The sequence below is a fragment of the Cupressus sempervirens genome, chromosome 5 (genome assembly GCF_028749045.1).
Source record: "Cupressus sempervirens isolate cs-2001-9-10 chromosome 5, ASM2874904v1, whole genome shotgun sequence".
Lineage (NCBI taxonomy): Eukaryota > Viridiplantae > Streptophyta > Pinopsida > Cupressales > Cupressaceae > Cupressus > Cupressus sempervirens.
This window is the reverse complement of record NC_143122.1, coordinates 317,805,895-317,821,066: the sequence shown is the minus strand read 5'-3', so window position 1 is coordinate 317,821,066 and position 15,172 is coordinate 317,805,895. Positions and strand designations below refer to the sequence as shown.

At 36.2% G+C, this 15,172-nt stretch overlaps 1 protein-coding gene across 4 annotated transcripts in view; it reads right to left on the bottom strand.

The window, feature by feature from the left end:
- Window positions 1-964: 964 nt before the first annotated feature.
- Window positions 965-15,172, bottom strand: part of LOC149555931 (5'-3' exonuclease family protein) — a 234,784-nt gene continuing 220,576 nt past the window's right edge. For all 4 annotated transcript variants that reach the window (XM_089830036.1, XM_089830038.1, XM_089830039.1 and 1 more), the window contains 2 exons: window positions 1,697-1,771; window positions 965-1,347 (listed from right to left, as the gene is read on the bottom strand). In XM_089830036.1, the coding sequence (XP_089686162.1) occupies window positions 1,237-1,347; window positions 1,697-1,771 (186 nt within the window). In that variant the 3' untranslated portion in view covers window positions 965-1,236. The remainder of the gene's footprint in view (window positions 1,348-1,696; window positions 1,772-15,172) is intronic.

Below are 15,172 nucleotides of genomic sequence, written 5' to 3'. Positions count from 1 at the left end.
GTTTGAGGTGCAGATCTGAAGTTAGTTATTGCTATAGTGCCGCATGAACAATATTTTGCTACAGTCGGCATGAACAGTATTTTGCTACAGTACGGCGTGAACAGTGTTGGTATCAAGTTTACTTGTTTTTCCGGCTGATTAGAAGTTTGGAGCGCTGGTCGACTACATCTGCAAAATACTATAGCAACTAATTCCAAGTTTCTTCTGTCAAATTTTGATATTTTGCATAATAATTGTTGAATACAAGTCTGAATAGTTGTTGCAGCCTTTAAGGCAGCTGTAAGTGCACATCTACATTTAAAAATCACCCTTTATTAGCAGATTGAAAGAGTTTCCAGAGTTTTCATATACTATTGAATGTGTGCCAAGTGTTTGTGAAAATGTTATGATGTGTATTATGCATTTTAATGTCACTTCATAGTTGTTCGTAAATCTACTCATTGGAAAGCAATTTATTGAGGAAATCAACTTTATGAGTTTGCATACAACGTGTTTGACAATATTCCTTAAGTTAAATTTTTGCAAGTCAAAGTTCAAATCAGGGGAGGATATTACATTAAGGTGTGAAACATGTAGATGGATGATATCTAAGGAATAATGGTCGGAAAAGAGAATATGCCTAATTTGCAACATAGGAATGGTAGAGATGAAGTGACATCTTATCATGTAGTGTCCAACATACAATAACATTTGTCCCAGCTATGTGGATATTTTAGAAGCGAACAATTTAAATACCTCTATTTGAAGAAACAAAGCTTGCTTTGTTATCAAAATTTACTGTCAAAGGGCAGATTTGAAGACGAACTTGCAAATTCTTGAAGGTTTTGGCACCCTATTCTGTAGTATGTGCTATTTTGTGGGTCCCATTGGGTTCTTTGGCCTTGTGAATGTTATTAAAATCTTTTGTTCATTCAAATTCATGCTTCCCCATGAAGCAATCTCAATAAAGGACACAAAACAATGATAATCCCCCGAAAAAGGCATAACTCATTTACAATTTTTTACTTTCAATCAATGTACTTTACATCACAAACTTTTCTGAGAATGACCAATGCTGAATTGCTCCAATTATCATAAGATATGCTACAAAACCTCGAAGTATTCATGTTTTATCATTGCAGCCCTTTCCAAACATACAAAGCTATCTAAATCATTAATGAATGAAGAGAAATCAGTGCCACTACAACAATAAGCAAGATATGTGCTAAATTGAACAATTGAATGTGTCCATGACAACTAATACTTTTCCCAAAGAGATAAGGTCTGGGTTTCAATAAATTTGAAAGAGGAACCTTGAGCATATGCACTCATTGCTCTCAGAAGGTTTACAAACTTCTCTCCTTGGTCCTGAATCAGAAGAACATTTCCACCAAAAAGAGTTAGTATAGGATATGATGTGAAATAAAGTACTCTAGTTTTTTGGAATTTACAATAAATCAATTTCAAATTCATATAAGTGAGATGCATCAACAATTTTTGCTATAAAAATCTTTGAGATAATTTTCAAAGTGCTAATAAAATTGTCTGAGCTGCTTACTGTGTCATGGTTACATCTGTGTAAATTGGCTGTGCATAAAGCAGTTATTCTTCCAACAGATTTTCAACTAATAGTAACCAGGAGCGAAAGCACAGAGACCTTAACAGAGATTATAAGAGCTTTACTCTAGAGATTACTTTGTAAATAAAAAGAATATACCTCGGGCTTCTTATAAAGAAGATCAGTTGTCTTAAATGGAACCATATGAAATGGAAGATCCCACCTTAGAGTTGCCTGATCAACAAAAATCTGATTAGCTACCAACATCTTGATGACACACGATTGTGGCATAAATATTTGATCAATACAATTTTGTAGTAAACCATACCATATGTTGCCTTATATAGCTGTATTCTAATCAACGTGCTAATCATGGCAATTATTTAAAAGTAACATGAAAGAAAAGATGTTTATCATAATCAGAATCTGATTGATTTACCTGGGACCATTTGTAAGGAATCAGCTTATTCTAGTAAGATCTTATTCTGTATAAACTATGATAGGAAATTTGTATCCATAACTAGGTCATAATCTAATAACTGTTGTAGCTCAAAGCAAGACATCACATCCATTTCCAGTAAAGAGATGTTTTGAAGTTCCATTGACAATGAAAAACGGTTTGCTACCCAGATTGAAAACTTAAGTGGACTGAGATCAGTTGCTGATGCAAAATGATTTTTTAGAGGTTTCTGAGTCTATGTGTAGACGGCCAGTATGGTAAGATTATGGTGACGTAAAAACTATAAATTAAGAGCTACTTGGAGACAACATTTTTAATAACTAAACTTCAATAAACATATTAAATTATATATTATATATTAATAATTAAAATCTAAAAAACATATCTAGAAATATTAATTATAATGCTATAATATGTTAAAGAAGATAAAAACAGAATAAAACAATAATACACTTTAATATATTAAATTTTATTAAAAGCAGAGAATATTTAAATATTGCTCTTTTTTGAATAAATCATACAATATCAATTTATTATATTTTAATTACAGATTTTAAATTTTTAATATTCTAAATTAAAATATAAATTCTATAGAAACCCCTATATACAATGCTAAGGATATAATTAAAAGCATCTTACATTTGCAGACACTTCACTATATTGAAGTGTAATCTTGAAGTTTGGAGGACACCACTTAGTTTTGTAAATTGATTTATGGAGTTTTCAAATATCAAGATGTAAAAACCCACAAGGCTGAAACACGCATTTTGACCTAGTTTAATGCTGACGTCAAAAAAATATTGTAGGAGACTTGGAGCCGTGGGGAGACGTTGGAGCCTAAGTACTCAAGTACCTTAATAGTCTCCAATTAAGTCACAAGATACGCCAAATTTCATCCATAAGTCCGAATTTCAGCAAATTTTTACCCTTTCCAAACTTCATCCGAACTTTATAATATAATATTGTTATTTATAGTAATATTATTTTATTTTAAAATTATAGAGTTATTTTGTTTAATTATTTAGCAATGTCCAACTATTTTGACAATTTTCAGGAAATATTACTTATATTTATAAATAAATAAATTTATTTAAGCTTAATTTAAATTGATTTTGTCCTGAAAGCTTAACCTTGCCAAATTTCATCCAAATTTTATGATCGACAAAATCAAACTCGATTTCGAAAGTGAACCTTGTGACTTAGGTCTCTAGAGACATCTTGAAGGCAAGAGATGTGTCCTAGTTCCAGGGTTGTAATCTCGGGTGTGGAGACATCTCCCAACAACAATGGTATAAATTCTTACAACTAAAAATTATAACATTAAATCAACTGCTAAATAAAATCGGATCCTTGTGACCTTAAATATGAAATTTAAGGCATTTAAGGCAATCAATGAACCAATAAGATATGTTCATCCAAATTTTTAATGTAGTTTTTATGTTCTCTTAAATGCCTTGGGTACAAGATGTATTGATCTCAGAGGTAGGAAATGTGTCCTAGTCCCAAGGACATGTCCTAGAGGTCTAGCGAAAAATCGTTTCCTTTTAGAATAGACAAGAACACGGGAACACAAGCAAAAACCCTTGGAAGGAGGGAGTATTGGTCTTACAAATATGTGCACGAGAGGGGTGGGAGGGAAGGAGACTTCCACATGCCTTGAAGTGAATAAGAAGCATGAGGACACAGAGGACAAACTAATGCACCAGAGTCTAGTGACATAGGGTTCCTATTGAATGCAAAGGATGAATCCAGACAAGCAAAATTTTCCCATATTCAATGGGGATGAGTCAAAGGATCTCGCCTGCTACTGTAAGACATGCACAACCATATGGGAAGTGAATGGTCAAAATGATGACGACTACTAGTTGGAGGTGTTCCTAGCAACCCTACGTAGTATAGGAATTGATAAGTGTATATACCTCATAGCAATAGAGTAAACATAAAACGACTCGAAACAAGCATTTGAGATTGAATTTAGATTGCTCTATGATGATAACGAGGTACTAGTTTTGAGATCTATAATACTCGCCAAGTAAAGAACGAGATAGTTTGGGCCTACCATTCTAGGCTAAAGGAGCTGATTGGTAAACCAGAAAATCAGCCAACAGACAGGTTCAAGAAGAGATGGTTCATATAAGGATTAACCCCATTCATTTGCATAAGAAAAATGAAGATAGTTCCTCCATCTTATGAGGGGTGTAATAGAGCTACAGCCATTGAAAGTGAGAACAAGACATCCAAAGTAAAGAAAAAGGTGAGTGATGATGATAGTATGGATGATGTCAATGAGCAAGAATCCAAAACAATACAAACCTTTTGAAAGGACAAGATGGAAATGATGAAAGAAATGTGGCAGACAAATAAACTAAGGAAAGAAAGGAATTGTGGTGTACGGAATGCAAAACTAAAAGACACACCATGGCTAATTGTCCAAAGTAATCCTTTTGTGACATATGCCAAGAGCTCGAACACTCTAATAAGGAAAGCCCATACGATCTGAAGGTGAGAAGCACTCAAGTGCTCCTCACACAAAGGGAGCAGGCAATCCTGCCAACCATAACACTAAGACCCATAAATTCTAATGCCTCCTCGGATAGTTACTACAACAACTGAAGAGGCCGCAACAATACTAGAAACATCCCAGGGGTCACATTCAGTATGATATAAAGGGACAACCCATGATACAATGTTGTAGGTGTAGCCAATGGGTTCACATCGGGCAAGATTGTCCGAGCAAGAAAGGGGGTGGAAGTCTGCTATACAAATGGTGTGGTATTGGCAACTGCAAAGCTGTTGATTGCTCAAGGAGAAGGTGGTGAACATGATAGAAGTAACACACCTCGAAGAGGAAGTCATTGCAATCATGAGACTCTAGGTGAAGAAAGCCAAATCCCAATCCATGTATGAAAATAATAGATTGAACGAGGCCAAAATGGAAACATAACTGGCAATGAAGAACAGAGGTGGACACATGGCACAACCTATACACCTGTAATATGGTCAACATCAGAAACCAATGTCATACAACAAATGTTACAGGCAACAGTCCCAGTATGAATCGTGAACCTACTGGAGACCCTACCACAATTGAAGGTGGCAATCACGAAAATAGTGACATACAAGGTGGTCAAGAGGTTGGCAACCAATAGACGAAGGAGATAGAAATAGAAGGCCTTGAGAAGGCTACTTCCACAAGTGGCACCATAGACCTTGTGTTGTTGGCAATAGTTGTTGGACGAACCCCAGAGTAGTTGAAATGGAAATTATGTGTCAAATCCTCAATAACACCATCATGGATGGAGGCTCCGAAGTAAATGTACTTCCAAAAGAGACTTGGAAGGCCTTTGGCAAACTGACACTAAGTTGTCAACTTTTCACTTGGTAGGAACAATCAACACGACAAAAAACCAATTGGGACACTCATGGCCTAGAAAGTAATTATTGGGACCCATCAATTCTTTCTTGACTTTGTGGTAATCGCCCTAGAAAAGAAGGGGTATGACACCCTCCTTGGTAGAGGATGGCTCATCACGACGAAGGCCAATCACAATTGGAAGAACACCATTTCCATCCAGAGCAAAAAAGATGAAATGTGTCATCAACCTCCAAAACTAAACAATGAGTTAGGAATTGGCATCATATTTTGAATCCTATGAAGGCAAGTTCGCTAAGGAAGGAATGGACCCTGATGATGGAGCATTGCGACTAGGGAATTGCTTGGAAGACAAGACTGGTTCACTCAATGGGTTATTCCATTGGCTGATGGAAGACTATGAACTGTTTCACCCCATTTGCAATGTACTGGAGATTTTGGGGATCGAAGTGAAAAAGGACACTTTTCCCCTTAAGTATGGAGATTACAAGGTAGGTGAGGCAAGGGTGGATGATTCCCCAACCCATCAGTTCGAAAGGGACAAGGAAGTCAAATATGAAGAACCAAACATGCACGAAATGAATCTCAAGAAGGAAGAAGACCCCAAGGTGATTTTTGTTGAAGATGAATCGGTACCCACAAAGAGATTGAAGGTTGGCCACCGGAAAAGACAAGGACCAAAATAAAGGAAAAACATTTGAAGAGATTCAAAGGAAAATAGCCAAAATGGCACAAAGATGCCAAGGACCACAAAAGTGAGAAATTCAAAGGTACGAACACTTTTTAAAAACTCTATTTGAGCAAAACTAAAGAATTAAGATTAAAAGGATGAGAGTAAAAAGAGTGAACAAAGTACAAAAATATAAAGTCACCATCATAAGACTTCTATTAAATGTGAAAAGATTAAAAGAAATGATATTTTGTAAAATGGCATGCCTTATGAAAAACCTAGGTTCCTTCATCTTTTTCGTTGTTAGTGCCTTGCCCTTCTTGCTAGAGATCGCCATTACGCTATGAGTTTGTAACGATTTTTTAGACGAGGTAGCCTATGGCTAATGGAGGATGATCATCAGTTATAGGCTTCATTACACAAGGTTGAGGTAGACAAAATTGTTTTCATTTCTATTTTTAATTTGAAAGAATATGAACTTGTCTTGTGTACCATGGTTCAAGGTTATGACAAGAACACACACAAGTCCATAGTAAGGTATTTGCATCAGACTATCATAGTATCTTATTTAGTGAAAGATTTCAATAGGGTATTTGAGGTATTGAATTAAGGACACTCAGCAACAAAACCTTCTTCCAGAATGTCCAAAGAGGATAAGAAACAATAGCTAGAACACATATGCAGAGAAGACCTCGCACCAAAGCAGTTTAATAGTTTTTGGAGTAGTAACAACAATTGGGGTATGAAATAAAATCTTTAATTATCTCCCTAGAGTGGAAGTGTATAATGGATTTACTAAAGAGAAAGATCACAAGGGTAAGTAGAGCATTCAACATTGTGATTTGGATGTTAAGTCTAATGAATAGGGTGAATAATGGCAGAGTAAACAAGTGGGATCAGTGCTTGTCAAATAGGATTAAGGAGTTCCTAAAACTAAAGCATAAAACATTTTATATGCCACACTAAGTTATTGTGTTTTTTTCAGAGGTACTTTGTACACAAGTGGTGCTAGAACACTAAGGCACTTTTATTGTTGCTAGTTGAGTGCAACCTATAAGCTAACTATAAATTACAGGTTGCATCGAGACACATTTTCAGTAGGAAATTTTGAACACGTAAGGAAGGAGATTAGACAGGAAATCATAGCTAGTACGAAGGCGGGAAAAGATGAAAATGGCAGCTCGAAGGAGGAAGAAATAGTTGAACAAGGTACCTCTTTGAATTCAAAGGATGTGGAGGTAGGAGATTAGATAGGAAATCATAGCTAGTGCGAAGGTGGGAAAAGATGAAAATGGCAGCTCAAAGGAGGAAGAAATAGTTGAACAAGGTACCTCTTTGAATTCAAAGGATGTGGAGGTGTTTAGAACAACACCTTGTTGTACTAAACAAAAGGTAGCAATATAGGAAGATGTTGGGGAAATGTTAGAGGAGATTGAATTTGTTCTGGTATTAGAAAATGCATTGGAGGCTCCAAAGGGTAATGTGTCACCTAACACGAAAATCGTACAATGTGAATTGGATGCGCGGATCGAGGAAACATGACAGAAGATAGTGCAAAATGAATTCATAAGTGGAGTTAGCAATGGAGAGATGGAAGGTAGATGGTAGATGGCATTGGGATGGTTGTTGGCCATGGAATGATAGTTGGCAGTGAGATGGCAGTTAGTAGTGGAATGGAAGTTGGCAGTGGAATGGCACTTGCTAGTGAAGGGATGGTTGTTGGCACCCAAATGGTGTTTGGCACCCCCATGCTAGTACGAACACACGATGTGGGGATATGTGGATAACATTTACAACATACAACACTCTTTTTGAATTGGGGGGGCGAATTGGATAACATTTACACCATACAACCTGCTAGCAGTAGCACGCTTCATTCCTACGGATCAATTGCAACAAGTGAGGGTAGATCTCAGATCTACTAAGGGATCCCGCATAGTACGAATCACCACCGCACACAGAATCGAGAGAGCATAGTCGGTAGCACTTGTGGTTACACTAGCAATGACACCTCCCACTATCATTGTCACTCCATCTACAGTACTTACCACCTCAGTGGCACCACCTTCCCCTACTTCACTTCTAGGCATGGCAAGAGACCAATAGAAGAGGGAAGTGGATGAGGAAGCAAACAACTTGCTAGCAAGGTCCAAAATGGAAGTACATGACATTCCCCCACCTTTACTTGCCCTAATGATAGGGAAACGAGAGGAAGAAGCCACCCATGGCCAAAAGATGGCAGAAGAAGATCAAAAGTTGGAAGGAGCAAGCACATAGGGGAGCAGGGGATAGGAGCCATGGAAGGTGGCAGTACAGAGAGCAATACCCCTCATTTTGGGGACCATCTCGGCATTTTCTTGAGAAACTAAAAGCTATGGCATCTACCACCTGAGACATGGAAGATAGAGCAAAAAAGTAGGATATGGAGTCGGCGAGTATGGCAGCAGAGGCATTATTAAGGTTCATGATAGAGGGATGCCACATAGTTCATGGAGAGCCTTTCAAAGCAAGGATGGCCGGACATAGAGAGGGAGGAGAAAGTGTTCGAATGGAGTACACAATAGGAGGTGAGAGGACATAAGGGGCATATAACTATAATGGGCATTGGGAACCCTCCTCAAATGGAGCAGATTTTTAGAGACACATTCTTGCAGCTGTAGCAAGCTATATGGTGAGCTCACAAAGTCGAAGGAGAACAGGCCACCCTAAAAAGGAGAGTAAAAGAGCTTGATGTCGAGTTGGCACAAGGGCAGTCCACATGTGGAGAAAAGGAGAAAAAGTTGGCCACAATAGAGAAAGACCTGATGAGTGCTCTTAGGCTAGTAAAGTTAGCTAGGGAAAAGCAACTGATGCAAAGAGGGACTTAAAGATTCTTCGGTAACCACAGGCCACCTCGTCTACTACTCTAGGGATGTCTTTTCACTTGTCCAAGTAATAGATTTGTGATGTTTCCATTTTTATTTTTTGTCGTCTGGAAGACAAGTTATTTTTTGGTTACGAGGGTGGGGTGGGGGGGGATGAAGTAGGTAGATGATATGCCATTAAGCCTCCATCTTCCTTCCGCCTACCGTGCCTTGGGTTCTACTTAGACAACAATGCCAGGTATGTTTATGCCAATACGATAGAGATGTTGCCAACCACATATGCATATATAATTTATAGTGCTATTATATAATTTATCTTGGTAATTGAACAATACAAAAGATGGTAAAATATATCTTTTATTAATTGTACCAAATAGAGTTACATACACGTACCAGTGGTCGTCCAGAATTACCATGCCAATCTATTCCATATGCGTACTACATATAGTGCTCAAGTTGGTTACTAATACCAACCGACACAACGCTTGGTACAACTCCTAATAACTACTTAATTACTTTTATTGCAAAAATACTCACTACAATACTTTTGTTAATTGAAGGGGTGGGTTAAGAAAATAGTTGTTTCCAAGCAGTGTCGATTAGAGACGGTTGGCAGACTTAACCAACTGTCGGATCTATTTGTATCCATGCTGGAACGAAGCAAATTGTTGTTGTGTATTGGAAATTATCATGTTATGAAAAAATAAATCATATCTCATTGTATGTTTTGTATTCTCTTCGGATAATTCTGCTATTTATGTTTGGTATTGATGTTAAATGGTCATAATTGCATCGTGTTGGTAATACAAATCTTGAATCAAGCATTTAACAACACGTGCTTTAATGATAGATTGCTTTTTATGTAATGGATGGGAGTATCACATCACATGGCTAGAAGTCAAACTCACTTCTCTGAGCTGCTTACAAACTTGGAGCACTATACTATGAATCATAAATATATAAGTAATCCAAGCTCTAGGTAGCAAGATTGCCAACTCAATAGTGGATAGGGACATGAAGCTAGTTGTGGGCACATTTTCTATAATGAGAAGCATGGAACATTCATTATTTAATGGCAAGAGGGTTACAAATGATGATTGATGCATTCAGAATGTTGATGTTTGATAGCTTCAATTTCATTAAATTTGAGATATAAGTTTATTGTTATATGAGAGAAATTGATATTATGTGTGCGTGTGTGATTAAATATGATTGTATTAATTATCTGATTAACGAATAGACATGTCCCATGAAGGGACATGTCCTTTCATGGCTTATTCTCAATATAAATAAGAGATCTCTGTCATTTGGAAAACACATATCGAACATTATGGCAGTGCTATTACATCTACAGCAGTCCCAAAAAAAACAACACAGACCATGGTTTGGAAACTGAAAAATGTGAAGATTCATGACCATAATGAAACTTTCATGATATTCACTCCTCACCTCCATCACTCGTGAAATTAATTTGAGCCTCACTTATTTCTTGGTGCTTGATCATGCATCAGACACATACATTTTCACTCTTGCTTCTCTATATTTGCATTATGGAAACCCCTATTAGTCTTGTAAGCTCTTATAAGCAACTCACATTTCTTGGCATGGTATTGAAGAATAAATTACGTGTTTTTCAAGATGTAACATGGACTAATTCTGTTCACGATTAAATGGGTTTTCGGTGGCAATTTTCTCATACTGGGGCAAAGTGTAACAACCCCCTATTGACATGCAACATCCATAAACATATGTAACATCCATTACCTTAAATGTAAACAAACATATACTTGAACCATTGTTTTGGTTGCCTATAGTAATTAATAACAATATTAAATGTATTTATACTATTCAAATGATATGTATTAAAAAGGAGACATATGCAATCCTAATACGTTGATATATTAATAGTCATTAAAAGATAAAATAACGAAATTATTGAACTAACTATAGGATAAAATTAGATTTATATGACTAAACACAATATATATTTCATGACCCATAGACAAGGGGTCGCGAGGTGGCAGTTCCACCACATATTAATAATCAAAGACATCAAGGGGTAGAGAGATAGGTAGAAAATATATACAACTTATAATGCAAGGTTGATGTGGATTTGCAGTCTTCAGACATTGCAAATGGGACAGGAGTTTAATAAGGTCACAAGCATCAGACCCTACCAATGAAATAGGATGGTATGCCACAAAACTGATAAGAGTCAAGGGTATGTAAAGTGAAATATGTTGTGCTTTATTTCATTATTGTTATGGCAGTAAAGTAACGTTTTCTTATATTATTATTATCAAACCTACATTTGTATTAAGATGTCAGATATATGATTATATACATATACCATAGTAACATCACTCGCAGCGAGTCATGAGAGTCACGCGAGTCAGCGAGCTGCGTTGACCCCGCCGAGTCACAATGACCCGTGACTCGTGAGCGGCGAGTCACGTGGCTTGACACGCGCAAATCGCGAGTCACAAAGTGACTTGCCTGACCTGGCTGAGCTTCACCCGGTCGCGGCAGGCAAAAATTCGACCATTAAAATATAATTTTTTTGCAACTTTTTTTAATGTTTTTTTAAATCTTTCTCACTCTTATAACCCTAAAAGGGCTCCCATAACACTCTATAGTGAAAAGAAGAAAGAGAGAGAGAGGTAGAAGAGAAATAGAGTTTTCTTATTTTGCAACCAGCTGAAAGGAAGAGGAGAAAAGTTTGCATTTGTGACAGTGGAGCTTGCATTTGGATCATCAAGGAGTTTATAGGAGCTCTTCTCAAAACTTTCCAAAGCATTTGAAAGAGGTAAGAGTTGATTGTTTAGATTTTGATGATTTTTTTCTCTATGCTTATGGGTTTTTTGCATGAATTTTTTTTGTTTGTTTATGAGTTTTTTTTTACTTTAGATCTTCATAAAATACAATGCTAAAATGGTAATATTTGGTCTAAAATGTCTTATTGCAGCAACCTTTACATTTTTCTTTACTCATAATGGCTTCTGGAGGTAAAAAACCCAAGCTCTCTAAAGGCAATAAAAAAGATGAGTGTTGGAAGTTCACCATAGACTTTTCGGGTAGAAAGAGAACTCAAACAAAATGCCTATTTTGCAAAATCATTAATAGTGGGGGAATAAATAGATTAAAATACCATATTGCTAGCATACGTGGTCATGATACTGAGCCTTGTGGAGCTGCAACTGTTGAGGCTAAACATTTTTGTTATGTAGCCTTGGAAAAATATGAACAAGAAAAAGAATTAAAAAGAAAACAATTAGAAGAGTTAGCTCAGATTGGTTCTAGTTCCCTTCCACGCTCATCTGCAAATGTTTCTGAGTCAGTAGGTTGCGTTGGAGAAGGTTCTTCCCGTCCCCCCTATCGTCCTAGTGCTTTTGTTGCTCATTTTTCTTCTTCATCTATTCCTTGCACTTCTAGTGGTGCTGCGGTTGCTGCCCCTTATAGTAGTACTGGCTTTGCCTTTCATCCTAGAGTTAGAAAATCTAGTAGGTTGGACAATTTTTTTGAACCGCGTACCACTCCTGGTGCACAACCCTCACTTGAGAGCACAGGTTGGAATAGGGAGATACATGAAGCTGGAGTAAGAGCAATTTGCAAGTTTTGATTTTTCTACAACATTCCATTTATAGCAGCCAAGTACTTCAACTTCATTGATATTTGATTGTTTTACATTTTAAGTTTTAAAATTTATATTCAATTTTATACTTTTAACTTGATGTTGAAAATTTGAAATATGCTAATTAAAATATTTTTATAAATATTGTTAATGTTATAATTCTATTGTATAAATAATATTTTATATATATGAGATATATAATATATGACAACGTTATTTTATTTAATTAGCTATATGGAATAGTTATAATGTCGGATAAATAGTTTTTATAAATATTGAGAGTATATTATTGTGTTATAACTATAACTAATGTAAGTTAATATATTAAAGAGACATGTCTCTTCAAGAGGCATGCCTCTTTATATCATATACATATTCATTGGAATAGTAACTTGGAAAACACATAAAACTCCACAAGTGCTATTATAAGTTCAAATCCTTTTTCACTAACATGGTATCAGAGTAGAAGATCTGACGCCTGTGTATTGAAGATGAACCACCACAGAGGTATAAATTAAAAGATTGAAGAAATTATTTAAAAATTGCTGGTAGTGTGATGGATGCTCATTAATAGAATGTGTTGTTGGCTCTCACCTTTCCAAATTCTTTAGTTGTGTTGAAAAGAATATAGTCTCATGTGCTGGACATTCGTGACTCAAAAAGAAACACCCTGTGGAGGAGATTGGAGTAAACTGCTCGTGGTAGAACAATATCAGATTGTTGAACATAGACTACAATGTCGATGTTGATTGGTGTTGTAGAATGTGCCTATTGGTGGGTTTTGTTTGAGTATCTGCCCAGTAGTTCTTGGACCACTACAGATGATACAAAGAGATGCAAAGGCCTTCAAACCACAATAATTCAAATAGATTTAACTATATTGGTCAATACACATGCAGAGGCCGATAAAACATATAACAAGGTCAGAAATAACATTGGAGATCGGTACAACTCAGATATACGACAGTTGAGAAATATAAATATATACTGAGATATATATCAGATTGTCAGGACTCAGACAAATACCTATAATGCTCATTGATATTTGTACTGGTAACAATCTGATATACATTCTGCAATCTGATCAGTTCCAGTGATATTCAGACAGTTTGACATATAATTTTTGAAGATCAATCTCAACATATAGTCAATTGGATACATATTTCAGAGTATTAGTTTGCTTCAGTTACGTTGCTTGAAGAGGGGATTGAATCGGGTCCATTGCCTTCTACACCTTCGTTGTTAGTCTTCTTTGTAATTGATGCGTCATTAATAACTTGGTTTCATTGCTTCATTTTCGCCATCATCATTCCTTATTATGGAGGACAAAATATGTTTTCTTGAACAGTTTGGTATTTATCATCGATAGGATGAGAAACAACCACCATTATGGATTTCGTATGCGTCTCTTTAGTTTTCTTGGATATGGTTGTGCTTAAAAAGTCATAATGAGACATGTTGATTGAAACTCAAAGTTTTGTGAATTATATACAATTATCTACAAGTGCTACGATCCACACCTTTGGGAGTGCATAGTTAATTGTGGGACCTTTGATACAAAGTGAAATTCTTGTTCCAACAAATCTAATGACAAGTGTGAGTTGTAACTACAAACACACAAGGGGTGGTAAAAGGAGGAAAATGCAACAAATATATATTAGACTGTCTGCCACGCAAGACAAGGGTCTCGCCACATGCAAACAAAAGTCCCGCAGGGAATAAAGTAACGTAGTTGGACATAAATATTGTAAGAATTGATCGTGTCGGGTCATCTGTCATTGTGTTGAAAAATGGAATTAGTCAATAAAACGTGTATTTTAAAATGAATGCTATTCTGCACAATAAAAGACGAGCAAACATTAATGAAATAGTTTGACCCCATGCTATAGTGTGCTGCTATCATTGAAGATAGGGGAAGATTGGGGAGTGTATAAGAAAATGAGTTTGAAAAGATTTAGCCTTCAAGTCCCCACCTACGCCATGGCGGTAAGGAGGACCCTCTTTCAATTTACTTCTTGATTGTTGAATCCCAATTTTCCTAACCTGCTATGTATGGATTAATACGATGCCAACGAAGACCATAAGCTATGGAATACACCATACCGAAGACGACATCAACAATATTTTCACTAAATATATATAAGGTAACATTGAAGAAAAAAAAAAAGAGGGAGTAGCTATGATTCAGTTAAACTTTGGTGAATCCAACCATATAATATGCAATGTTGTTGGCATACTTATATTTTCAATAATTTAAGAGTGGGTATCCAACATTGTAAGGGGGTATGATAACCAATGTTCTATTCCCATTTGAACCATTCTTATATGGGAGCAGAAAAGACGTAGTCAAATTGTTTAATTCTTACATGGAGGCATTTCCTGATTTGATGCATATGGACCTTCATTGGAGCAACTTATATTATTATTGTAGATAAGTATTTATTATCCTCGGGTATTGCATGTATCTACTCATTGTAATCTCTCTCTTATTTTGTATTTCTATAATTACTATAAAGAGCTATTTGCCTTGATCTTTTCCTTTGTATCTGAGGATGTTCTTGCAGGAAAAGAAGATTGGTACATTAGGTATGCTACCAAATATTGTGCAGACTCAATCTTATGATAGTAGCTCTAAAG